This window comes from Salminus brasiliensis, chromosome 25 (assembly GCF_030463535.1).
Source record: "Salminus brasiliensis chromosome 25, fSalBra1.hap2, whole genome shotgun sequence".
NCBI lineage: Eukaryota > Metazoa > Chordata > Actinopteri > Characiformes > Bryconidae > Salminus > Salminus brasiliensis.
Window position 1 is genome coordinate 23,716,756 of NC_132902.1, and position 27,118 is coordinate 23,743,873.

General features: G+C 42.1%; 1 protein-coding gene across 1 annotated transcript; it reads left to right on the forward strand.

The window, feature by feature from the left end:
* The first annotated feature begins 280 nt into the window (after positions 1-280).
* On the forward strand, positions 281-27,118 carry aqp9b (aquaporin 9b). Its single transcript, XM_072670968.1, has 6 exons — positions 281-459; positions 6,316-6,442; positions 11,944-12,081; positions 13,697-13,815; positions 19,946-20,163; positions 26,950-27,118. Exons 1-6 carry the CDS (start codon positions 358-360, stop codon positions 27,116-27,118), a joined length of 873 nt encoding a protein of 290 aa, XP_072527069.1. The 5' UTR covers positions 281-357.

Consider the following 27,118-nt stretch of genomic DNA (forward strand, 5'->3'; position numbering starts at 1 on the left):
TGATCAGCACCCATTCAACCAGGTGTGTCCAAACTTTTGACTTTGGTACTGTATGTCATATCTATCTCTCTATCTATCTATCTGTCTATCTATCTATCTATCTATCTATCTATATATATAGGACAGAGGTACGAGAAGGTAGAGGACAGACCACTATCAGAGACACTGTTGCATCAACACCCAGTGCAGGAGGAGGGATCGTGCTAGCCAATCCTGGAGCAGAGAGGCGGGGCTTTGTAGGCGCACAGGTGGAAATAAATAAATAACGCGAAGGGGAGGAGGGGGCGTGGCTTTACCCTGAGCTGCTTCTCGGGAGCGTGCAGCGCGCGTTCACAGCCGCGCTAAGAGCTGAGAGAGATGGAGCTGGAGAGCAGGAGGAACCTGAGGGAGAAGTGCGCCCTCAAGCAGGACATCCTCAAAGAGTTCCTGGCAGAAATCCTGGGAACCTTCGTGCTGATAGTAAGTAAATCTGGAGGAGATCTGAGCTGAGTTCAGTCTGGCAGTGTTTAGAGGTGGGCAGCACTGGTGACCTGTTGTACTGACCAGTGGGGTTAATGGGACAGGGAACAGGGTAAACACTGCCCCAGTGAGGTTTTGCTGCTTTCCCCTGGGTGGTTCAGAAAGTCGGTTGAATACCCTGTAGATTTTAAAGTGGATTTATTATAAATATGAATTTGACATTGTGAGATTAGTTGTTGATTGTTTGCTTTGACTTTTTTGGCTCTCTGGTCTTTGTTACATTGCTCTGTTGACTCAGTATGGAAAGTTCAGTGACCTCAGAATGGTAAAGCTGGCAGGTTCCTCACGGTTCTCACTGTCTTTTTACTGTAGAACCTGTAATAGTGAGCACCTATAAAAAAGCACTGCTGCAAATTCATGCAATTGCATGTTAAGCTAAAAAAAGACAGCTGTATAAATACTCTATATGTCCAAAAGTATGTGGACACCCCTTCAAATCAATACATTCAGCTACTTTACATTGCTTCCATTGCTGCCACAGATGTGCAAATGCACACACACACACATAGCTTGTCTAGCCCCTATAGAGAAAAACCATACCAGGCTCCAGGCGTGGGCTACAGGGGTATAAAGCCCCCCAGCATTGAGCTGTAGAGCAGTGGAAGAACTGTGTTCTCTGGAAAGATGGTATTCATGCTCCATCCATGCTCCTTTTTAAGGATGAGTTGGGGATGATGAGGTGGGATGGTGGTCATCCAACATCTTGACCTCACCAACACTCTTGTGGCTGGATGCCTGGATGCCTTCAAACTTACAGCAATGCTCCTCCTAAATCTAGTAGAAAACCTTCTTCTGCCCTGGACAGTAGAGACAGGGTGAATACCTCTGATTTTCACCACTGATTAAAGAAGAAACAATGAACGAGCAGGTGTCCCAATACTTTTGTCTATATAGTGTATGTTAAACAGTAATCAAGGATTTGGACACCCCTGTTATGTGTTGATGGTGAAAGTAATAAACAATTTAATGTGGTATTAAGGTATATATATTGACATACACACACACACACACACACACACACACACACACAGGAAGTGACACTGACTGCTAAACTAAATCAGTCAGTCCAGAAAGTCTGATTATAGAAACTTAGACTGAAAATAAAGAGATTTTACTGAACCCATTAATCAGCAGCTCGTCTGATCTAAACTGTGGAGCTGGATTATTATTTATACACACACAGAGATCGGATCAGTGTCGGTTACTGGCTGATACTCAGTACTCAGAGACTCGGATCAAATTGGGGGGCAAAATACCCTGATCGGGACGCCCATGATACATATGTTTTATTCATGTTGAAGGACTAACAGTGCCTATATAATAATGTCCTCCTAGAGCAGAGTAGAGTAGAATAGAGTAGCGTAGAGTAGCATAGAGAAGAGTAAAGTAGAGTAGAGTAGAGTAGAGAAGAGTAGAGTAGAGTAGCGTAGAGTAGAGAATAGTAGAGTAGAGTAGAGTAGAGAATAGTAGAGTAGAGAATAGTAGAGTAGAGTAGAGAAGAGTAGAGTAGAGTAGCGTAGAGTAGAGTAGAGTAAAGTAGCGTAGAGTAGCGCAGAGTAGAGAATAGTGGAGTAGAGTAGAGAATAGTAGAGTAGAGTAGAGAATAGTAGAATAGAGTAGAGAAGAGAAGAGTAGAGTAGCGTAGAGTAGAGTAGAGAATAGTAGAGTAGAGAAGAGTAGAGTAGCGTAGAGTAGTGTAGAGTAGAGTAGCGTAGAGTAGAGAATAGTAGAGTAGAGTAGAGAATAGTAGAGTAGAGCGTAGAGAATAGTAGAGTAGAGAATAGTAGAGTAGAGTAGAGAATAGTAGAGTAGCGTAGAGAATAGTAGAGTAGAGAATAGTAGAGTAGCGTAGAGAATAGTAGAGTAGAGAATAGTAGAGTAGAGTAGAGAATAGTAGAGTAGAGTAGAGAATAGTAGAATAGAGAATAGTAGAGTAGAGTAGAGAATAGTAGAGTAGCGTAGAGAATAGTAGAGTAGAGAATAGTAGAGTAGAGAATAGTAGAGTAGCGTAGAGTAGAGTAGCGTAGCGTAGAGAACAGTAGAGTAGAGAATAGTAGAGTAGAGTAGAGTAGCGTAGCGTAGAGTAGAGAATAGTAGAGTAGAGAATAGTAGAGTAGAGTAGCGTAGAGTAGAGAATAGTAGAGTAGCGTAGAGAATAGTAGAGTAGAGAATAGTAGAGTAGCGTAGAGTAGAGAACAGTAGAGAATAGTAGAGTAGCGTAGAGAATAGTAGAGTAGAGAATAGTAGAGTAGAGTAGAGTAAAGTAGCGTAGAGTAAAGTAGAGTAGCGTAGAGTAGTGTAGAGTAGAGAATAGTAGAGTAGAGTAGAGAATAGTAGAATAGAGAATAGTAGAGTAGAGTAGAGAATAGTAGAGTAGCGTAGAGAATAGTAGAGTAGAGAATAGTAGAGTAGAGAATAGTAGAGTAGCGTAGAGTAGAGTAGCGTAGCGTAGAGAACAGTAGAGTAGAGAATAGTAGAGTAGAGTAGAGTAGCGTAGCGTAGAGTAGAGAATAGTAGAGTAGAGAATAGTAGAGTAGAGTAGCGTAGAGTAGAGAATAGTAGAGTAGCGTAGAGAATAGTAGAGTAGAGAATAGTAGAGTAGCGTAGAGTAGAGAACAGTAGAGAATAGTAGAGTAGCGTAGAGAATAGTAGAGTAGAGAATAGTAGAGTAGAGTAGAGTAAAGTAGCGTAGAGTAAAGTAGAGTAGCGTAGAGTAGTGTAGAGTAGAGAATAGTAGAGTAGCGTAGAGTAGAGTAGCGTAGAGAACAGTAGAGTAGAGAATAGCAGAGTAGAGTAGAGTAGCGTAGCGTAGAGTAGAGAATAGTAGAGTAGAGAATAGTAGAGTAGAGTAGCGTAGAGTAGAGAATAGTAGAGTAGCGTAGAGAATAGTAGAGTAGAGAATAGTAGAGTAGCGTAGAGTAGAGAACAGTAGAGAATAGTAGAGTAGCGTAGAGAATAGTAGAGTAGAGAATAGTAGAGTAGAGTAGAGTAAAGTAGCGTAGAGTAAAGTAGAGTAGCGTAGAGTAGTGTAGAGTAGAGAATAGTAGAGTAGCGTAGAGTAGAGTAGCGTAGAGAACAGTAGAGTAGAGAATAGCAGAGTAGAGTAGAGTAGCGTAGCGTAGAGTAGAGAATAGTAGAGTAGAGTAGCGTAGAGTAGAGAATAGTAGAGTAGCGTAGAGAATAGTAGAGTAGAGAATAGTAGAGTAGCGTAGAGTAGAGAACAGTAGAGAATAGTAGAGTAAAGTAGCGTAGAGTACTCTACTCTACTATTCTCTACTCTACTATTCTCTACTCTACTATTCTCTACTCTACTATTCTCTACGCTACGCTACTCTACTCTACTATTCTCTACTCTACTATTCTCTACTCTACGCTACGCTACTCTACTCTACTCTACTATTCTCTACTCTACTGTTCTCTACGCTACGCTACTCTACTCTACGCTACTCTACTTTACTCTACGCTACTCTACTCTACTATTCTCTACTCTACTCTACTATTCTCTACTCTACGCTACTCTACGCTACTCTACTTTACTCTACGCTACTTTACTCTACTCTACTCTACTATTCTCTACTCTACACTACTCTACGCTACTCTACTTTACTCTACGCTACTTTACTCTACTCTACTCTACTATTCTCTACTCTACGCTACTCTACGCTACTTTACTCTACTCTACTCTACTATTCTCTACTCTACTCTACTATTCTCTACTCTACTCTACTCTACGCTACTCTACGCTACTCTACTCTACGCTACTCTACTATTATCTACTCTACTATTCTCTACTCTACTCTATGCTACTCTACTATTCTCTACTCTACTCTACTATTCTCTACTCTATGCTACTCTACTATTCTCTACTCTACTCTACTATTCTCTACTCTACGCTACTCTACTATTCTCTACTCTACTCTACTATTCTCTACTCTACTCTACTCTACGCTACTTTTCTCTACTCTACTCTATTCTACGCTACTCTACTCTACTCTATTCTACACTACTCTTCTCTACTCTATTCTATTCTACGCTACTCTTCTCTACTCTTCTCTACTCTACTCTACTATTCTCTACTCTACGCTACTCTACTATTCTCTACTCTACTCTACTCTACTCTACGCTACTTTTCTCTACTCTTCTCTACTCTTCTCTACTCTTCTCTACTCTACTCTACTCTATTCTACGCTACTCTTCTCTACTCTTCTCTACTCTACTCTATTCTACGCTACTCTTCTCTACTCTACTCTACTCTACTCTATTCTACTCTACTGTACTGACCGTTCAGTTTGTTAACCAAAGTTTTGCTGACTAATCTATCAGTTATTTATTTATGTTCATTTTTTATTAGTCACTATCATATAACGAATCTGCCATTGGGTCATGGATTTAGACTTAATATAATAAAATAATAATAATAATAATAATAATAATAATAATAATAATACAAATAAGAATATATTGCAATTTACTATACAACACCCACCATATAAATACACTCTATAATAGTATAACAGTGTGTCATGTGTATGTTATATAATACTACATGAGCCAATAAATATAGTATATTAAAGTTAGTATATAGTATAATAAATAATATAGTTTAATATTATATAATAAAGTTAATTACATTTCATTTAATAATGACTAAGTTGCAGAAATAAGGTTGGTTATCGATAATGCAGCTGTTTTGATAAGGTAGCCTGTTTTGAGGTCTGTAATAATACTGCTCATTTAATAACAACAGAACTGCTTTAACATGGTGGTTTATATTGAGGTAGTTATTAATATTAAAGCTTAGAGTATGAGTATGGTAAAGAGTATGGTATTTTCTCCTGGGGTAGTTTTTGATGAGGACGGGGAAGAAACACACACACACACACACACACACACACACACACACACACACACACCTGCAACCTGCAACTTTACAGGAGAAGGAAAAAACCTTGTTGACTTTTAATGGACGTCAGTGTGAAAAGATTTTATTCCAGGTCATTTTGGAGCATTTCCAATGGTTCATTCTTAATGAAATAAAGATACAATATGAAGAACAGCTGGCAGATTCACATTATGTTAAAAAGTGAAAAACAGCAAAAATGGACATACAAGGTTTTTGGATGACAGTGATGATATGTTCATTTTATAGTGTCCATAAATCTCCATTTGAAAGTCTATTTGAGTTTATTTGTTTTCAGAAAAGCTACATTATTTAAAAAAAATCCAAAACAAGCAACTTTACCTAAGGATGAAAAAACCTTCTTGATTTTCAATGGAAATCAATGCAAAAAAGATGTTGGAGCATTTCTATTGGTCCATTCAACATGACATTTTGATGCAGTGTAAAGAACAACTGCTGTTCATTTATACCCCAAAAAAACTGCCTAAATATTATTAGCACTAACAGAAGCATCAGTTAAGCTTCCTCCGTCCAGCAGCAGAGGATGTGCACATCTTTATTTACCACAGGCCTCAGTTCAGCTATTAGCAAAACAATGAGTGCTGAAGTCAATCACAAGCATGGACTGTTACAGGACTGGACATCTTTTGTTGCCTCCCTGTGCTGTCCGGTCCACAGTTAGCCGCATTCTTTGATCCAACAGGTTCCTCTAATTAGACCTGAAGTTCTGCGGGACAAGCCAGTTCTTCATGCCAGAGTTTCATGATTGGAGAGGAGGGGTGATTGCTCTCCTGTGACCAGCCCCTCTGTTTCTGTGAGCTGATTCGTTGTGCCTGTATCTGCCCCCATCTCTGCCCACATCTCTGCCCCCTCTATCTGCCCCTGTCCTGTTCCAGCTCTTTGGCTGTGGCTCCGTGGCCCAGACTGTCCTGAGCCGAGGGGCTCTGGGGGAACCGCTCACCATCCACATCGGCTTCACCGCTGGAGTGATGCTGGCCGTCTACATGGCAGGAGGAGTGTCAGGTAACTGCACAGGCATACATGTAGTATATACATTCATGCACACCAAGAATTACCAATGTCCTTTAGGTTGTGTAAATAATAGAAATGATAAAAATGATCAAATCAATTATTCTGATGAAATAAAAACACACCTGCCTCAATGGAAACCTCTAGTACTGTCCAATCCACCCTGCTGTGGAGAAGAAAAAAGGCTAATGGAGTGGAAAAGGCTTCCTGACCACTAATAATAAGCCTGCAGGTGGACTCAATATGCCCCATACTGGCCCTGCTACCTTGACCTTTGAGAGTGGTGAATTAGGTTCAGGAGGTCATGGACTCCTACCTTATTTGAACTGCAGGATTAGAGAGTTGCATAATTGAGCAGAGGACACTATGTTGCTGCCCTTTGGCCAATGCAAGTGGACAATATTGCAAAAATGTCACAACATGTAAATATGTAGTCACAATACTTGATGTGTATTACAATATTTCACTTTTCTGATCTTATAAATGAGCTAAAATAAACTAGATGTACAACATAAAACAGCAGCCATGTTTTGAGAAGGCTAATAGGTGAACACAGGTGTCAGAAAAGGTTTAAAAAGGTGGTCATCAGAATAAAAAGCTGCTTATCTCCTCAGTAAATCACTGATATTAGAATAGACACTAATAATAACACTCCTACAGAAAGTGGTGGTGGTTCTCCATCACTGTGTTCATCATTAGAACATCTCCAAAGTTCTCCTCTCTCATGGAGTCTAGTATTATTTAGAGTTCTCCTCAGATCAACACCTGGTTTGGTGGTAAATCAGGGCTTAATAATGGTGAATCAGGTGAGCTGCTGCTGCTGCTGCTGATGGAGTTGAACACATCCTCCACGCTGTGCTGGCTGGACTGGGGGGGGGGCGTCCAGGAGAAACCTGGAGGAACCGAGCTCTGTTCTTCAGACTAGCTCACCGACAAGATCTCACTACTTTCTTTCTTCAGAATGAGAAGCTCTTGTTTCTCCTTTTTACTGGATTTATGTTTATCTGGTTTAGTAAATCAGTTTTTAATCCAATAGACCCTGTACGTCAACCCATACTTCCATTCTTCACTCTTTAACAGCACTTTCATAGACCCTACAATAGACCCCTGTGGGACTCCACAGTATAAGCTCAACTAAACCTAAACCAAATAATTCACAATAGTTTCTTGAATAATTTAATTATTAATATAGGATTCTATTAAATCAGGTGAGCTGGTTGGATGGAATCGGACCAGCAGGAGAACCCTGGAGGAACCGAGCTCTGTTCTTCAGACTAGCTCACCGACAAGATCTCACTACTTTCTTCAGAATGAGAAGCTCTGGATTTATGTTCTCCTGCTTTATCTGTTCTGATGAGATCTGGAGCTTCTACAGTAAAAACTCTCTTATTGATGAGAGATATGACTTCAAATAATGTGATTGGAGGACCTAAGCGTCTACACAGTACAGGTTAGGTCACAGCTTGGGATTAATTGTCCATATATTATATATTATATATTATATATGTCTACATATGTACTAACAGTGTATTAAATCCCAATGTTTACAAAAGAAGGAACATACATTTTGCATCATGTAGGCCCTTCAATGCTCTTTAATGAGGCTCTGTGTTAAGTAGAGGGATGTGCAGATCTGATTTGACTTGTTTGTGTCTGTCTGCCACTGGGGCCTTACTGGGTACATTCTGTATGTCGCCCGCGAGGAGAACGCTACCCTATAACAATTATACAGACGAGTCAGGAATTTCTTCTAAATGTCACTTTGTTTTATGTCTGTTTCGGAGTTGCTGAATAAGGAAGTGTGTGGGCTAAATCACACAGCATACACAGTCATGAACAGTAATTTAAAATTGGACTGGCATTTCACATTATCAGTACAGAGAAATGAGGCATGAAAATGAAAACACAGCAGTTTGTTTTGCAGCAGAAGGTCGAATCCCGGAGAGAACTTGGCTATAGAAATGACAGGCAGCCATACAGCACGCTTCTGATGGTTTATCTATGTTTAAGGACTGCTACTGTCTGCTTACTGATATTAATCAGTCTAATAACAAATGTAGTGAATCCATGTAAAATGTTGAATGTTTGGTTAGGCTGAATACACTGACCTGCCACTTACACCACTTAATGTCCAAGACTAGTCTTAGTACCAATTCTATAGAGTCCAAGACAAGGCTCAGTAATACCAACATTACAAAGTCAAAGACAGGTCTGAGTACCTGAGTAGTACAGACTTCAAGATAAGCCTTCCAGTACTATAGTCTAAGATAAGCCTGAGTACCAATACTATAGTCTAAGATAAGCCTGAGTACCAATATTACAGAGTCCAAGATCAGTCTGAGTACCAATACTAGGGCAGTGGTGGCTCAGCGGTTAGAGCTCCGGGATATCGATAACAGGGTTGTGGGTTCGATTCCCGGGCTCGGCAAGCTGCCACTGTTGGGCCCTTGAGCAAGGCCCTTTACCCTCTCTGCTCCCCGGGCGCTGGAGTTGGCTGCCCACCGCTCTGGGTGTGTGTGTGTACTCACTGCCCTCACTGTGAGTGTGTTCACTACCAGATGGGTTAAATGCGGAGGACACATTTCGCTGTACGGTCCACACTGTACAGTGACAAATACTTGCACCTTAAGACCTTAAGACCTTATAGTCTAAGACAGTTCTGAGTACAGTTATTATAAAGTCCAAGGCCAGTCTAAGTAACAATACTATAGAGTCCAAGATAAGTGATAAGTCTGAGTACCAATATTACAGAGTCCAAGACCAGTCTAGGACAGTTCTGAGTACAGATCTTATAAAGGCCAGTCTAAGTCCAAGACCAGTCTGAGAACCAATACTATAGAGTCTAAGATAAGTCTGAGTCTAAGACAGTTCTGAGTGTAGGTATTATAAAGTCCAATGCCAGTCTAAGTACCAATACTATAGAGTCCAAGATAAGTCCGAGTACTAATATTACATATTAGTCCAAGACCAGTCTGAGTACCTATGCTGTAGTCTAGGACAGTTCTGAGTACAGATATTATAAAGTCCAAGACAAGACTAAGTCCAATATTAAAGTCCAAGACAAGACTAAGTCCAATATTAAAGTCCAAGACAAGACTAATTCCAATATTAAAGTCCAAGACCTATACTATAGAGTCCAAGATAAGTCTGATATACTGTACTATAGGCAAATCTGAGTCCAATATAAGACAAATCTAATTACCAACATTGTAGCATCCAAGACAAATCTGAGTACAAATACTATAAAGTCCAAGACAAGCCTGAGTATCAGTTCTACAGAGGCCAAGACAATAGAAAAATGTGCGTCCTAAGGCTATATGAAGATGAGAGCTGAACTCTGGACCCACCAATAGGTTTAAATGGTTAAGGCCAGCTGTAACCAGATTCACAAGCAGGGTCCCCAGGGCAGGACGCAGTTTTCCTTGAGTAGTGGTTAGTGGTCAGTTAACTCACTCCTCCCCGGGTTAGTGGTCCCCAGTCTGCCACCTCCTGTGTCTTTCGGAGGCTAGCATTTATAAGCCGTTGTTTTGCATTAGCTGCTTGAGTGGGTGAGTTAGTCCAGTAACCCACGTGACCGAGCGAGGCTTACACAGCCAACAGTGACATATGTGATGATGAGCATAGGTATTGAAGTAATGAGCTTTTCTTGGGCACAGGACCCAGGTGGGGTGGAGGGCAGGTGTGGGGTGAGTTTAAGCATCCCATACAGCAGAGAGGAGGAGGCCACAGTTTTCCATTTGTTGTTTTCCTTGAGCATTAGAGGGGCCAGGGAGAGGAAATGAGGGCAAGAGGGGGCCGGTTTTACTTGTAGTGTAGTGAAGTTAACACAGGGTCACTCCTACGCCCTACAGTGGCCTAAGAGGACTTAGACAGATTATGTCAGAGCCAATTCCCATTGACTTTTTCAGCCGGTTGTTGTGGACAGTGTTTGTGAACAACAGTATGGATTAGGTAGAGAGGAAGTGAGCAGGTCATGGCTGCCATATCAGTGCTTCATAACTCCATTGGAAAACACTGGCTAGTGTTTACGTGGTGATGATTGGATCTATAGAAATAATCTAAAATTATTTGTAATAAAAGCTCATTATATGAATATGCATGACATAAAAGTTAGTATTTTAAAGATACAAGCTTTACCTTTACCTTTAACAGCAATGCTAAATGCTAAAAGTACCCAATGTAAGCTAACTGATAATCCCACATAAATGTCAGGCCTCAAAGACCTCCATTGATTATAATAGCTGAAAATGCCTCTTCTAACCAATACACAGTGGTCATCACTATGCTTTTAACCACCATCTGTTCAATGACAAAATATGGATCATTAAAAAGTGGTGCCACAAAAATGGACCACTAACTCCATCAGCAGTTTGGAACCATTACCAAATCAATAGCTCTGATGGTTGGAAGCTACCAGGATGAAATCTGAAGATGTTAACCAAATATGAGTTTAATTTTATGTTATATCATAATGCAGTTTTTGAAACTCATAGTGCTGTTCATAGATTACACTATAATGACAAAAGTATTGGGACACATGCTCATTTAAGGGTAAGAGTATTATTAAACAGAGTTTATCCTGCTTTTGTTGGAGCAACAGTCTCTAATGCCCAGGGAAGAAGAGGCTTTCTTTTAGATTTTGAAGAGGCATTGCTGTGAGGATTTGATTGCATTCAGCAATAAGTGCGTTATTAAGGTCAGGGCGTTAGATCCTTATCCCAAACTCCCCAACAAATCTCAAAAGTGGTACGGTGACGGTGGAACGACAACCATTATTCTAGAGAACACAGTTCTTCCACTGCTCCACAGCTCAAGGCTTTATACCCCCAATGGGTTCATGTTTATCTGCTCCAGAGAGTCTAGAGCTGTGTATGTGTGCATTTGCACATCTGTATCAGCAATGGGTGCCACATAAAGTAGCTGATGGTATTCATTAGAAGGGGTGAGGTTGAACAATGACCCCCATTACAGGCTGTACCACATAATGTGCCATGTTGCCCCCATATTGGATTCAGATCTGGTGACTGGGAAGACCACTGAAGAACACTGAACTCATTGACATGTTAATGACCAACGACTGGAAGTAGCCGTTAGAAGATCAGGGTAAATTGTGGTCATGAAGGGATGCATATTGATCAGCAACAGTACTCAAATAGTCTGTGGCATTCAGGGACGATTGACTGGTATTAACAAACCTTCCCCACACCATTACACCACCTTCACCAGTCTGGACTGGTGACACAAGGTAGGTTGGGTCCATGGATTCAGGCGGCTGGAACCAAATTCTGACCCTACCATCTGTGAGCCTCAGCAGACCAGGCTACATTTCCCCATTTGCTTTATATGCCTGTGCCCATTGCAGCCTCAGCTTTCTGTTCTTGGCTGACAGATGTTTACCCCAAAGTGCTCTTCTGTAATCTTCACAGTTTTATGGCTCAGTCAAATATCTGTTATTATGATTGTTATTGATTGATTTTGCTATATTGTTCATACAGGAGGGCACGTAAACCCGGCTGTATCGCTGGCTATGGTGGTCCTGGGGAAGCTTCCACTGAAGAAATTCCCTGTGTACGTGGCTGCGCAGTTCATCGGAGCTTTTGCAGGCTCCTGTGCCGTGTTTGGGCTGTACTACGGTGAGTGAATATTAGATTACCATCCCAGGACATGTACACACAAACATAGAGGGCCCTATCTTATACCCTGCGCATGGCACGTCGTACACCCCACCAACAGTCTATTTTCATACCTTCAGTCTTCATCGTTTCAATAGCAATGGTGCTTGCGAATATATCCATGCCGGTGGGCGTGGTGGTCTCAAAATAAGATGTTCAGGTCAGTTTCTGGTGTATTGCTGTCTTGGCAACGGAAAACAAAGAAGCCCCACTGACTGAAAACAACCTAGACAGACATCAACAGTCAGATGTTCGTTGCTGTCTTGGCAGTGAATTGTCAACACAGGCGGGTGTCCAATGTGTGTACACCTTCGCTTGTTACACACATGTGGACATGCAGCAGTGCACAAACCCATAGTGCATTGCAGTTGGCAGCTATGCAAACTGGAAGCCTTCCCAGACTGTGCGCGATGTGCCATTAAAATAGCAATCCGCCAAAGTCAGACCGCACCTGGCTCTTAAAGGGAATGGCGAGTGACGCGCTCATTGGTTTATTGCTGCACGTTATGCCCAAAACACACCCATGATTAATTAAGAGACTAAGTACTTGCCTTTTGTGTGCTTAGAGACGTGCAAGGTGTACTTGTCCCGTCTTTACAATAGCAAAGATACACTGAGGCGCACTAAATCAAGCTGTGCGGTGCGCGTATGGCCACTGTCCTGCCAAGGTCTGCATAGAATTGTCAATGGCATTTCAGCAATTGTGAGTTTGGGACCAAAACAGTTTCTGTTTTTTATAATGGAAAAGGTTCTGTTGGATAAAATGACTTCTATTAGGTGTCATGTACCATCTCATGTGACCCTGCCTGGTGAAGGACTCGAGCCTTGCATTCAGAGCCTTTAGCTGTAGACCACACATTTACTAGTGTTTAGACGGAAGGGCCCAGGACCTCATCAACATGGCTTGTGACTAATGCTGGGGTAGCGATGCTGGACGAGGCTGCAGTCGGCACAGTAGCGATAGCGGTAGTGGCAGCTTTGCTGGATGAGGCTGGGGCGGTAGTGATGCTAGCATCATGGTAACGATGGGTGAGGCCGGCTGCCGACTAGCACCGCAATACCAATGCCAACACTGCAATAGCAATGCCAACGGCACAATAGCAATGCCAACACTGCAATAGCGATGCCAACACTGCAATAGCGATGCCAACAGCACAATAGCAATGCTAACACAACAATAGCCATTCTAATACTGCAATAGCGATGCCAACACTGCAATAGCGATGCTAACGGCACAGTAGCAATACTAAGGCTGCGGGAGCAATGCTGAGTGAGGCTGAAGGCCGGCAGGACATTGATGCTAGTGTCACAGTAGCAATGCTGCTGCAGCAGCAGAGGCATCCAGGCAGTTGGAACAGAATCCTAGGGCGGATTTTTACTTTCTGAACTTCTGGAATAATTTCTCAAAAAGTAAATCTATATCAAATATATTTTTAATAGAAATGTTTTTCACAGCGCTGTACTTTAAAGTGAAGAACACTTTCAATACAGTATTTTATCACAAACACAATTAATAATCAAAACCATCAAAATTTAAGAAACACAAACTAACAGTCTGAATGGTAAATTTGCACAGATGCCTTGATGGACTACACCAACGGAGCTCTGCTGGTCACGGGTGAAAATGCCACTGCAAACATATTCGCCTCCTATCCAGCAAAACATCTCTCTGTACTTAATGGATTTATTGATCAGGTAAGCAAACACAGCAGTCCTACAGAATGTGGTTGCAGATCTCTGAATGGATATACTGAATGAACAGAGCCGGCTATGTTGCTGATATGTATCTTATAATACCTAGTGCAGAATTCACTGTTGGAATAGTGCATCTCCTCTGAAGGTGTGCATTAGAGCATGATGAATAACACACACATACATACTGTATGCTTGAACAAACCACAGATCCATTCAGGCATGATGAATAACACACACGTGCTCAGGCTCTCCGCAGCATGTTCATTTCAGATGCTTTCTGCACCAAGCTTGGAACGGAAGGAGGGGAAAAGCTTCAAAAATTCAGAAAGCTGCCTTTAGTGAGTAAAAAAAAAGGTGAAAGTAGGATGAGGCAGCAGCCAATAATTATTAATAAAAGTATTGGGACACCTGCTATTTATGGATTCTCCTGAAATCAAGGATATTAAAAAGAGCTTATCCTGCTTTTGTTGGAGTAACTGTCTCTAATGTCCAGGAAAGAAGGCTTTTTAATAGATTTTAGAGAAGCATTGCTGTGAGGATTTGATTGTAGGTTGTAGATTGTATTTAGCTGCAAGAGTGTTTGTGAGGTCACGATATTGGATGATCACCACCCCACCTTATCATCCCTAATTCCTTAGCTCATCCCAAAAGTACTGGATGGAGCTCCACCATCCATCATTCCAGAGAACACAGTTCCTCCACTGCTCCACAGCTCAATACTGGGGGGCTTTATACCTGCCTGGCAATAACTGGCATTCTTATTGCATAGGCAATACTTTTCTACATGGGCTAGCACATCTGTGTTAGCAAACAAGTAGCTGAATGCATTCATTAAAAGCGGTGTCCACAAACATTTGAACATATATTTTGGTACATTTTGGTAATTGATATCTCCAGTGCTGTTAATGGTTGGGAGCACTTTTTCTGTAGGCCTGGTTTTGACCTTAAAGAACAGTGTTCATTTAAAAGCAGTGTATTACCTTAAATATCTGAACCTGTGTCCACTAAGTGGCCAGTTGTTTTCACAACATCCTAGGAGAGCAGCAGTGGCGACATGTTTCTCCTCAAAAATGGAGAATTTATAAAATATGGAAATTTTGGCGTGATGTGAAAGATCAGTCAGTGGTTCCGCTCATCTTGTGCTTCCTCAAGTTCGTACAGTTTGTGGATTCTTGTTATAGTAGAGGCTCTTGAGAAGAACTGTAGCTCCACTTTGCTTGTGCTTTTGTAGGTTTACTGCTGGTAGGGCTGTCCGCAGTTCTGCTGTGAGCTTTGTCCAGAGTAGTCTGCTGAGGATATTTATTTTAAAGCTGTTTAAAAGCTGTATTTAGGTGAGAGGAGCTACATGACAGATTCCACATGGGTCAACACATGGGTCCAATGTCCGAACTAGGAAAATGTGTAAACAGCGATGGACAACACAGTGTTAATAATTTATAGTAATGCCATGTTATCAACACATTAACTTTAAGAGGAAACACTCAAATTCCAAATTAGAGTTAATATAACATCTGGAAGTTAGTCGTTTGGGTGGTTGGTGTAGTATAGTGGGTAATATCACTGCTCTTCTCATGGCAGGCTAAGGTTAAATTCCCTAGCTAGACTAGCACACTACACTACACCAATAGTGTCTTTCTGTAAGACTCCTAACTCTGCATTCTCCCACCTGTGTAACACGATTCAGATGTAAGCATTGAGCTGTGGAGCAGTGGAGCTGTGTTCTCTGGAATGACAGAATGTTTCATTTAAGGAGTTGGGGATGAGGTGGGGTGGTGATCATCCAACTTGCAATGCAATCAAATCCTCACAGCAATGCTCCTCCAAAATCTAGCAGAAAGCCTCCTTCCCTGGACAGTAGAGACAGTTACTCCAGCAAAAGCAGGATCAACTCTTAATGCCCTTGATTTCATAAGAAACAATAAATGAGCAGGTGTCCCAATACTTTTGTCTAAAGAGTTGTATGACATAAAGTTGGCATTTATGAGAGATGAGGTTTTCCTATCTTTTGTAAGAGATTCCAGTATTAACACATAACAGAGGGGACGCAGGGCAGCTGGATTAAGTCTTGTTGCCAAAATGTTTTACTTTGAGATCTGGCTTCAGAAGAGAGCTGCTGTATGATTCCAGCTTTATGTAGTTTAACCCTTATTAATGTTAGATATGAAAACTGGGTCAGCTCAAATAGTGGTTAAACACACACTACCAAATCTCGTATCACATGATTCCATAGTTTTAGCTCATGTACAGTAATAACTTGTACAATTTTAGACACATAAGGGCATTAAACTTATGTTGTGAGAGTTTTGGGGACAAGTATTTATTAAGTAATTAATAACTGACAGGTTTTCTGCCTCACGATTTTTAATACAAAGCATTTCATTTATATAATAACTACATTATTGATCCATAGAACTAACATGTAAGAGTAGGGATGTCCCGACATCGATCCAGTAGATCCGGTCACATTTTAATGGATTAGGTATCGGCTATTTAAATCCTGATCCAGCTCCGAGTCTTTATTTTAATCACTGTGTCAGAGCGCTATCTGGTGTCCTCAAGGGACCATTAATGGACAATATAGCCCAGCCGGCTGCAGCAGCAGTGCGGACATTCTCAGAAGGTAAATAAAGGAGTTGAGGTTCTGCAGTGTGGAGCTATTTTACAGCGGAACCTGAAAACAGACCATAATATCTGACCCTTTATAAAACCATCACTGAAACGCTCTGTTTGACCAGCGGGAGAACCGCAGAACCGGTGCTCGCCTTTCTCTGTTTATAAACCAGCACTGAAGAACCCGTTCAGAACTGAGTGGAGGCTAACGCTAATGCTAATACACACATACACACACACTCACTATGAAAAACCCAATCACACACACACACAGCACACTCACCCACTATAAACTAGTTATTACACACCAGTAGACCAACAACCACAGATACCAGTCCAGAGTGTGTACCACTACACACACTCACACACACACACACACACAGATAGGAGGTAATTAGACTGCAGTGTTGTAAAGGAGGGTTTGATTGGTCAGGAGGGAGGAGAGTCAGACTGGATTATCAGATATTAAACACTATAAAACATCATTTTAAGATTTTAAGTCTCAACTAAACTAAATCAGTCAGTCCAGAAAGTCTGATTATAGAAACTGAGACTGAAAATAAAGAGATTTTACTGATCGGATTAATCAGCAGCTCGTCTGATCTAAACTGTGGAGCTGGATTATTATTTATACACACACAGAGATCAGATCAGATCTGGGAAAAAACAAACCTATTTATACATTTATCTGCAACTAAACTGCATTAATTTGTTTAATTCAAGTGGTTCTGTATGTCAGTACGACTCTCCCCAAATTCTACATAGTCTAAAAATGAGATTGCTGTTTTGTTAGAGTCTGTTACACAATATATAAAAGGGTGAATTGTCTTTAATTAGGGGTCGTCACCAGGTGCTCCAGTGGTTAGAGTGCTTAGTTATTGATCACAGGGTTGCTCCACTAAGCAACCACTGTTAGGCCTTTGAGCAAAGCCCGTAACCCTCTCTGTTGGAGGGGTGCTGTGGTCTTCAGTGACAATAAAGGCACTGTTGCAGCAGATTCTCCTTGGTTATTATTGAGATTGATGCCTGACTAGCCTAGCTCGAGCAGTCTGTGGAAAGATAACACCACTACGTGCCACTGAGCTACCCCACCATGTGGGAGACTGGGGTTCGATTCCCAGGCTGGGTGACTATGCTGCGCTACACCAATTAGAGTCCTTGGGTAAGACTCCTAATACTACACTGACCCACCTCTGTAATACGAGTAGCCTGGAAGTTGCTTTGGATAAGAGCTTCTGCTAAATGCCATAAATGGAAATGGAAATGGAAAGGGCATGCCCATTACAGGCTGTAGGTTCGGATTAAAACAGTAGAATTGAGGCTTTATTCTACTGACACTCAGCTGTAGATCAGTTATAGACGCTAATCTCTGTTCACCTCTACTTAAGGTTAGGGTTAGGAAAGAGTTAATGCTCAATCTGACCCCAACTTTGAGTTCAAACCTGAACCTAACCCTAAGTCTCATCCTGAAACTGACACTGTTAATAATGAACTGTGTTTCAATCACCAGATTTGTCAGTGTGGAAACATCTTCAGTATTCCTAGATCAGCTGAGGTGGAGTAGTTTAATAAGGTGTGACCTAATATTCTGCACCTTCTACAACAGACTGGTCTGCAGAAATGTGGAGAGCGTGTGGGAAGCAGTTCATATAGATAATTTTAAGAAAATGTCGTATTAGGGCGATCATAAAGGCCGGAGGAGGAGCTACATAAGACTGACAGACTGGTTGCTGTCTGTTCTTACTGTGCAAAAATGCATTTGGCACCTTTACTGACCACTACAGTTTGAGCATTATTTAACCCCTGAGTAGAATCCTTCATAGGAGCACACATTTGCAATTTAGGTGGCAAATCAAGGGCTACACTAGTTGCATCAGGTGTCATGGCGTGCTAGGCCAGACACAGAGGGACGAACACTTGCAGAGATGGAATCAAAGCAAGCAGATTTAATAACAAAATGGGGGCAAGTGAGGCAAAAAAGCAGCAAACCATGAACAACAGTGATCAACAGAAACATGAGCATGGCAGGCAAACCAAAACGAACCTGGGACTGGGGGTCAAGCTGGGGGACCAGCTACTGAGCAAGAACGGCTAGTCCGACCAAACCTGGAACCACAGCGCACTGCCGTGAGTGTGGGTCCCCTAGCTGAGATGTGGGTTGCCAGTAAATCCTGGCCATAAGCGAGTGAGCCTCGCTGATGACTGGATTGGCAGGGTGACCTGCTCCTGAACGTGGACACTGGGCAGAAGCTGGCCTCAACACACTTCTACAGGAGGGGGGATCTCTCGCGAAACCTCAAGGTCCCAAACGATACAATTCTTGGCATAGAATGGCCGTGAATTAAATAAATAAATACCCCAAATCCCAGGTGAAACTCATGAACCAAATGAACATGAAACGGGCCTGTGGGCGGCGGCTCGGAATCGCCCCGGGGGAGGGCGCGATACCGAGGGGCTGACAGTGTGCTAGAGATAAAACGCATCCAATTCCTGGACTGGCTAGTGGGTTTGTTGGCTGTGATGTTTAATTACATGTTAGAAATAAGGCCAAGTTCAGAGAGTTGTCCAAAAAGCCAAACCAGCTCTGAATTAGCATTCAGAACCCAGGAGGAGGCTAATGCTGATGCACCCACACTGAGAGGTCAGGAAGGTCAGTCAGATTGGACTGTAATAGAGACACTATAGAGTTCAAAACAGTCGTTTAAAAAGTTGCTCCAAACAACAATCAGATCAGAATGGACTAAAATGGTGATTTTACTGCTGTTTACTATTGTGGATTAGCATGTCTTACCTTACGTCGTAAGGAGATGCAATATTTATAGAAACACAAAGATCGGATCGATCAGCTTTAAGAGACGGATTGGATCTGGAGGTAAAAACCTTGCTTGGGACATCCCTAGCTGGAAGCATAGCCCGCAAGTTCAAAGTTAAAGGAGCACTGGCTACACTACCTGGACGTGGTCGAAAGAGGAAGCTATCACCGGCTGCCATTGGATTTCTGAGGAGGCCTGTGGGCAAAAACCCCGGAAGGACTGCAAATGGCCTGCAGCAAGATTTGCTGGCAGCAGGGGCAGCACTGAGGTGTCATTTTGCAAAGTAAGGCACATACTGAATGTCTGAAGGTCTAAGATTCCTCAGGAACGCTGCCAGAAGCAGGTGTCTGGCTGTGCATCTACAGCATGTCTACAGCAGGTCATAACAGCTCTACAAAGTACTAAAGATACTCGTGATGAGGGGTTTGAAGAATTCAGAGACTGCAGTTGTCATTAAAGGTGGTATTTTGTGTTGAATTTGGAGAAGCACTCTTTCTATCAATATTTTTATACATGCAGATTTGAATTCAGGTGAATTTAATACATTACTTTTATCTGTTTATTGATTTCTGGCCTTCATTTGACATTTTGCTGTTTACCCAGTGTACTCTACCCAGCGGTCTCTCCCACGGTGTGTCCAGTTCCACAAACACACAGAGAGTGGCAGTGTTTTTCATCAGTGTAATCATTACTGCTTATTGACGCAGGTAGTCGGCACAGGGGCCTTGGTGCTGTGCATTTTGGCGATCGTGGACAAGAAGAACATGGGAGCCCCGAAGGGAATGGAGCCGCTGATCGTTGGCTTGACCATCCTGGCCATTGGAGTGTCCATGGGGCTGAACTGCGGATATCCCATCAACCCTGCCAGAGACCTGGGCCCCAGGCTCTTCACTGCCATAGCAGGATGGGGGATGGACGTGTTCAGGTACAGCAAATACACACACACACTGTGCAACCTCTGACCTCTAACACTGACCTTAACCTGCTCCTTACGTCAGGGCTCGGATTTATCTTCTTGTGGACCCGTGTCCTCAATGTAACATTAACTTCCACAGAGAAACCCACTAATCAGCCTAACAAAACACAGAGTGACCTTAGCAACGGTCATCTTTAACATGAGAGTTATTAACCAGCATGTTAAAAAAATAATAAACAAAACCATGTTGAGTTCTATAAATGGACAAAAGTATTTGGACAGCTGCTTAATCAAACTCAATCAAATCAAGGGGATTAAAAAGGGTAAATCCTGCTTTTGTTGGAGTAACTGTCTCTACTGTCCAGGGAAGAAGGTTTTCTACCAGATTTAGTAGCATTGCTGTGAGAATTTGATTGCATTCAGAGGCAAGAGCATGAGTGAGATCGGGGTGTTCAGTAATCACCTCCCCACTCATCCCCAGCTCATTCCAAAAGTATTGGATGAAGATGCTGGGGGGCTTTATACCCCTCTAGCCCACACCTGGCATTAGGCAGCATGTTGCCAGTAGGTTTGTGTTTATCTGCTCCAGAGAGTCCGACTCTACTGGCAATACTTCTCTACAGGGACTAGACAAGCTATGTGTGTGTGTGTGTCTCAGCAATCAGTTTCAGCAATAGGTGCAACTTACAGTAGCTGAATGCATTCATTAGAAGGGGTGTCCACAAACTTTTGCACATATATTGTTATCTATAAATATCTATAAATATGGAGGGTATATCAAATTTTTTTTTTTATCAGATTGGCCAGATATATATAGTCTAGCCTGCCCAATAGGAAAAGAGCTCAAAGACATTCCTATCAAACAGACGTGACTTTGGGCTTAAGTTATCTGTCTAACTGAGAAATCCAGCTTTGTGAAATACCCCCATGGACAAAAGTGGGCTACATTAGCTTGTAGACTCAAACTAACTGCATAAATCACCAGACGCTTGTCCTAAACTGAGCACAGGTGTTCTACAGGTAATCTCTAATAGACTTGCTTATGGGTTTCCTGGTGGTGTATAATACACTGTTAGCTACAAACGCTCACATTAGCATACTTTAATCTGTAGCAGTCGTCTTTAATCTGAAGCTTTGAATTTATTCCAATATTTATAGATGACAGTGGTTCATACAAGGCCAGAAACCACACGAGCAAGTCTATTAGAGATTACTAAGCAATGCCACCCAGGTTCGACTACATTTGCAGGGCACAGGCAGTGCGGCACATTCCTACGTGTTCCTGCTCTCTGCCACAGGGGCTGTGAAGGGGAAGCCGGTATCTTAGTGTGTTAAAGTGCAGGACGTGAGCTTTATTCCGTGCCTTGGGGCCACGTGAGAGAGCAAGCGACAGGCCAAACACAGCCTAACAGACCCTGAACACACAATTGGGCTCTTCTGACAGAGCCAATACATTTTTCAGTGCTCTTCTGTATCTCCTGCATATTGAAGGAGGTTTATAAACGCTTGTGAGGAGATGCTTGGGATGGATTCTCCATTCTTCCAAGTGGCTTATATAGTTTCTTTTTGTAGCAGAAATGGTCTCACTACTTCTATAGATGTGTATTTGTAGGATTAGGATTACGTACTGGGTTGAGTTTAGGCTTTCAATTAATGGTGAATTTAGATCCATTAAAATCAGTGTAGGCTTTCAAGTAGTGCACCCACCTAAGCATTGCCCCTGTCATCAGCAGGCTGTGAGGTCAGTCCCAGGTGAGCATAATTATACACTACATTGGGGAAAAAAAGTATTGGGACAAAATCCAGGGTTATTAGTTGGACTAACTGTCTCTACTGTCCAGGGAAGACAGCTTTCTACTAGATTTTGGAGGAGCACTGATGTGAGGATTTGATTGCATTTAGCAACAAGAGAGTTAGAGAGGTCATAATGTTGGATGATCGCCCCCACCTCATCATCCCCAACTCCCCAAATCATCCCAAAAGTATTGGCTGGAGCACCACCATCCATCATTCCAGAGAACACAGCAGTTCTTCCACTGATCCACAGCTCAGTGCTGGGGGGCTTCATACCCCTCTAGCCCACACCTGGCATTAGGCACCTGGCACTAACACAATAGGACAATAGAGTCCTATTGTGTTAGTAATGCTTCTCTACAGGGACTAGACAAGCTGTGTGTGTGCATGTGCACATGTGTGCTTTACTTAAAGTTGCTGAAAGCATTCTTTAGGAGGGGTGTCCACAAACCTTTGGACATATTGTGTATATATTTAAATGAAAGTATTTATCTTATTTCCTATCTGTCATGAAAAACACTGTAGGTGATCCAACCTAGGCATCTGAGTGCAGCCTGTCAGAGTACAGAAGACAGTACCTGTGTGTGTGCATATATACAGTAGAACAAAAACATCCTGATCTCAGCCTATCCCAGCTTAGTAAACTAGGGTCAGAGATGCTACAGCAGCCCTGGTGTAAGGGCCTTGCTCAAGGCCCAACAGTGGGCTCAGGAATCAAACCCACAACCCAACCACTGAGCCACTACTGCCCCAAGTAGGCAGAGAGGAGGAGGACGTTCTGAAATTAATCAATGAATCTAGCAGCTTTTCTGGGCTTATTTTGTTATTAAGAATTGAAATCACATTTAACTTCATAATGAAACTGCATCATTAAACTAATTTAATGAAACACCTAAAGTGAACCTTCCAAATGTCACCAATTCTTCATGTCAAAGCAGCCAACAATAACTTTTAATTTTGATTTACTCGTGATAAACACTGTGCGATACGTTGTCATGGCCCAGAAACAAGAAAGCAGAGCTGTTGTTCCCGCCATGTTTACAAAAGCAACATCGATATGAAGGTTATATAACTGTACGAACCCAACAGAGAGAGGGGCACGGGTTTCAGCAGGGGGCACGCTTAGCTGAGATCTCTTGCTTTTCTGAACCATCATTTCTGAGCCTGTTACACTGATACTGCATGTGTACAAGCATGTAATCTGTCAGAGGACAGTAATGGTAATCTGCTATACACTATACATTAAATCTGATCAAATCTCCTGGATTAAACAACATTAAATAATATTAAACAACACGGAATACAAACAGTTTAATCTCATCCAGAGACTGAAAATCAATGACTGCTGGGACATAAGAGTTAAGGCTTGCCTTTGACCCATTGAACCCTAAGTTTATTATTCAGTTATTGATTCAAATGCAGAGACTATTGAAAATTACTTGGCAACCATTTGCTTTAGCATATTTTGGGGAGTCCCACAGGGTTCTACTGTAGGGCCTGTAAAACTGATGTTAATTATTATAGGACTGTAGTTAAGAGAGTGAAGAAATGAGAAGTGTGGGAGTTTTTAAATTAGGATTTAATAATTATTTACCAAATATAATTATTAAATAATATATAAATAATAACAATAATATAATATTAATTCTAAAAACCTAAATAAGAAAATAATTAAGAATATAAATCAGATATGTTTTCTGCCCCCTGGTGGATCATCAAAAATATATATACTTATTTTTAAGCTTAGAATTACTTTATACACAGTAAATGTATATGTTTTAAATGGTTTAATTTATTAATGAACGACATATATGTAAATTCATGTGGGGCTCACATGGGTGGAACGTAGGCTAGGTGGGTTCCAGAGGGGGCATGGGCTCTGAGTGGGTTTGTACAGGTGTTGTTACTGGGACCCAGTCGGGCTACCCAAATGGGCCCCATTGTTACAGTCCACCTTAATCTCAAATGGGTCCCAACTAGGCCCCAGTGTGTAGTGTCCAACCCAGATGCCGCTCATGTTTAATCCCTCCTGGTCCCATCACAGACCCTGGTGGGGATCCAATTGAGGGGCAGTGCTGGCTCAGCAGTTAGAGCTCCGGGCTATTGATAACAGGGTTGTGTGTTTGATACCCGGGCTCAGCAAGCTGCCACTGTTGGGCCCTTGAGCAAGGCCCTTCACCCTCTCTGCTCCACTGGCACTGGAGTTGGCTGCCCACCGCTCTGGGTGTGTGTGTGCTCACTGCCCCTAGTTCACTAGTGTGTGTGTGTGTGTGTTCACTACCACAGATGGGTAAAATGCACCTTTACCCTTTACCTTAACTTGGAATCTGAGAAGCGAACTTTCTGGATCCCAGGCCCCACATGTTAGCAGGGTTGTTCATTATTTTAAAAATAATAATAATTTTTCTGGCAACTATTGGACGATTCAGGCTTTAAAGGGATAAGCTACACACTTCTGCAGTTGAGTGTTTAGTACATGTAACGTAAGAAGCAGAGTAAAGCCACCTGAACCCACCTATATTCAGCTTATCTGAAGCACGGCACAGACGAAAGGGGGGGCACAAGCTAGACTGGGTTTGTGCCATGGACATGTGTGTCTAGACAGTGTGTGTGTGTGTGTGTGCGTGTGTATGTGTGTGTGTGAGGAGACGTGTTCATACTGGAGTCTTGAGGTAGATTAAAGCTCCTAATCCAAGCTGCATTCATCCTGTAACACAGACATACACACGCAGTAGCCGGCCACTTAATATCCTTTAAGCTAGTTAGAAGAGCACAGGTCTCTCCTCAGAGCCCCCAGCCATCGCATACTCTCTGTAACTGAAGGTTCTACTTAGGGTTCTTTGGGTGATAGCCATAGAATAACTGGTTTTGGTTTCATAGAGAACCACAGGCCTTATTTATCAGCAGTTTTTAAGAAGAAAGTTCCTCTTAAACTCCACTTACAGAGTTTTTTTTACAAAGATTCTGACACTGTTTAGATTGAGATGTCCTTTACATCAGATTCTCAGACCTTGTGAATATTCTATGGCATGGTGCACAACTTCAGTCCTGGAGTTCTGGTCTCCAGCAAAGTTTGGTAGCTGTCTCACTCAAACAGGGCCACTTTGCCTGGGAGTTAACTGATGTTAGTAGTGCACCCCCTTTTCCATAGTTCAAATCTACAAGGCATTGGTTAATATCTGTAAATAATTTGAGGCTTTTTTAGGGAGAGATTTGGAAATGGCTAGCAGTACAGATAAAATCATGAATAATTGTATTAATTGTGTTTTTTATATAATTTTCTTCTACCAACAGCCTTTTAAATGGAATTTGCTTGAGTACCATTACTAAACTATGGGTCCTAAATTGGCCAATAAAAGGTGTTCCTATGCTGTTTACATTTCTGACCAAAGTAAGGATGTTCGTAAATCAAGTAACTCATCTTAGTGGCCAACAAAATGGCCACATTTAGTGGCCACATTTTATTAACTTTAAAGCTGCTATAGGCTGCAATTATTCAGGCAAAAATGCTTCAGTGTGGTTTTCAAGCCCATTTGCAACGTTAAGCTAAGTTAAAACACCATTTTTTTGTAATTTACAGTGTGATTGTAGCTGATGTGTCTCGTCTCACAGACTCCGCTGGTTGACGACCTCTCCCAAAGATCTTTTAGGACTTCTAACGTCTGCCTCTCCTCTGTATTCGTGAGTTCGCCAGCAGAAGCGAGCGTTAAAAACCACATAACTGTCTGTGTGCTAGCCTACTGTCGCTACCAACACAAGGGTTTTCTAAGGGTTTGAGTTGTTGGTCATGTGTCTAAATTATTCAGCGCTACATTTCTTTCTGCACTTTTTATTGCATAACCTTATTAAAGTGTGTAAGAAACGCGGACCATAGGACGAATTTTTATTGATATTCTGAATTAACTGTCATACCTCTCAGCGCTATTTACACACACACTGGCCATTTTGTTTACCTGTGCTCCATCTCGACAGGGCAATTAATTCAGTCCTCTACAAGTAAAAGGATCTGATTTAGCAAGGCTAATCCTGTATCACAGTGCCAGCGGGATGGAATGGGATTTAGCTGGCCAGCTCTTTCACCAAAACATCAAAATCAGCCAAGTGGGCATACTGCCTGCCTGGACCACTGGGATGCAAATCTAACACTCTGTCAAAAGTGATAACCCAAGAATAAGCATGGTACTTCTGAAGAAGATGCAGTGGAAGCTTGTGTTCATGCAGTGGAGGCACGAACACAAGCCAAAACTGTGTAGAGTGAAATAGAATAGAGAGGATTACTGAAAATGTGAGAGTTGCAATGGTCATGTTGAGTGTCCTAAGCATTAAGGCATGGGCTAGAGGGGTATAAAGCCCCTGACATTGAACTGTGGAGCTCTGAAATGATGGTGGTGCTTCATCCAGTACCTTTGGAATGGTTTGGGGAGCTGGGGATGAGGTGGGGTGGTGATCCTCCAACATCCTGACCTCACTAACACTGTTGTCATTGCATTCAATCAAATCCTCACAGCAATGCTCCTCCGAAATCTAGCAGAAAGCCTTCTACCCTGGACAGTAGAGATCGTTACTCCAAGAAAAGTAGGATCAGATCTTTTTAACACCCTTGATTTCAGGAGAATTACTAAATAAGCAAGTGTCCCAATACTTTTGTCCATATAGTGTATCTTGCTTTCTAGTCATCAGTGATTACTAGGACTCAACTTATGAGTGTCATGGAACTGCTGCCATGTAATAAATGTGTTTCCTGCTTTCTTGTACCCTTCCTGTCAAAGTAGGCAGTGTCAGCACAGTTGGTAGACACTTGGTATAGGTATAGGTGAGTCACTCCACAGCCCTGCAAGCAGGAGATTGAAGTTATAAGCCTTGCCTGGGCATGAACCCCACGCTACCCCAGTAACATTAAGTATGTGACGTAGGTGGGGATTCATAGCTGATGCTAACCTGTAAGCTATCATTGGTGAGTTTGTTTTTAACCAATATGAGTGTGCTTTGCTGCGTCCTCAGGGCTGGGGGCTGCTGGTGGTGGATCCCAGTTGCTGGGCCAATGGTTGGTGGCGTGGTGGGAGCAGTCATCTACTTCCTGTTGATTGAGCTGCACCACCCGGAGCCTGAGAAGCAGAGCGAAGAGGAGAATAACGTTAAGGACAAATACGAGATGATCACCATGAGCTAA

What these genes read in the sequence shown, in the direction of transcription:
- aqp9b (XM_072670968.1), top strand. Translation starts at nt 358, where the DNA reads ATGGAGCTGGAGAGCAGGAGGAACCTGAGGGAGAAGTGCGCCCTCAAG. An exon ending in TGGGAACCTTCGTGCTGATA is followed by an intron (nt 460 to 6,315) that starts GTAAGTAAATCT and finishes GTCCTGTTCCAG; the next exon opens with CTCTTTGGCTGTGGCTCCGT. An exon ending in CGTGTTTGGGCTGTACTACG is followed by an intron (nt 12,082 to 13,696) that starts GTGAGTGAATAT and finishes AAATTTGCACAG; the next exon opens with ATGCCTTGATGGACTACACC.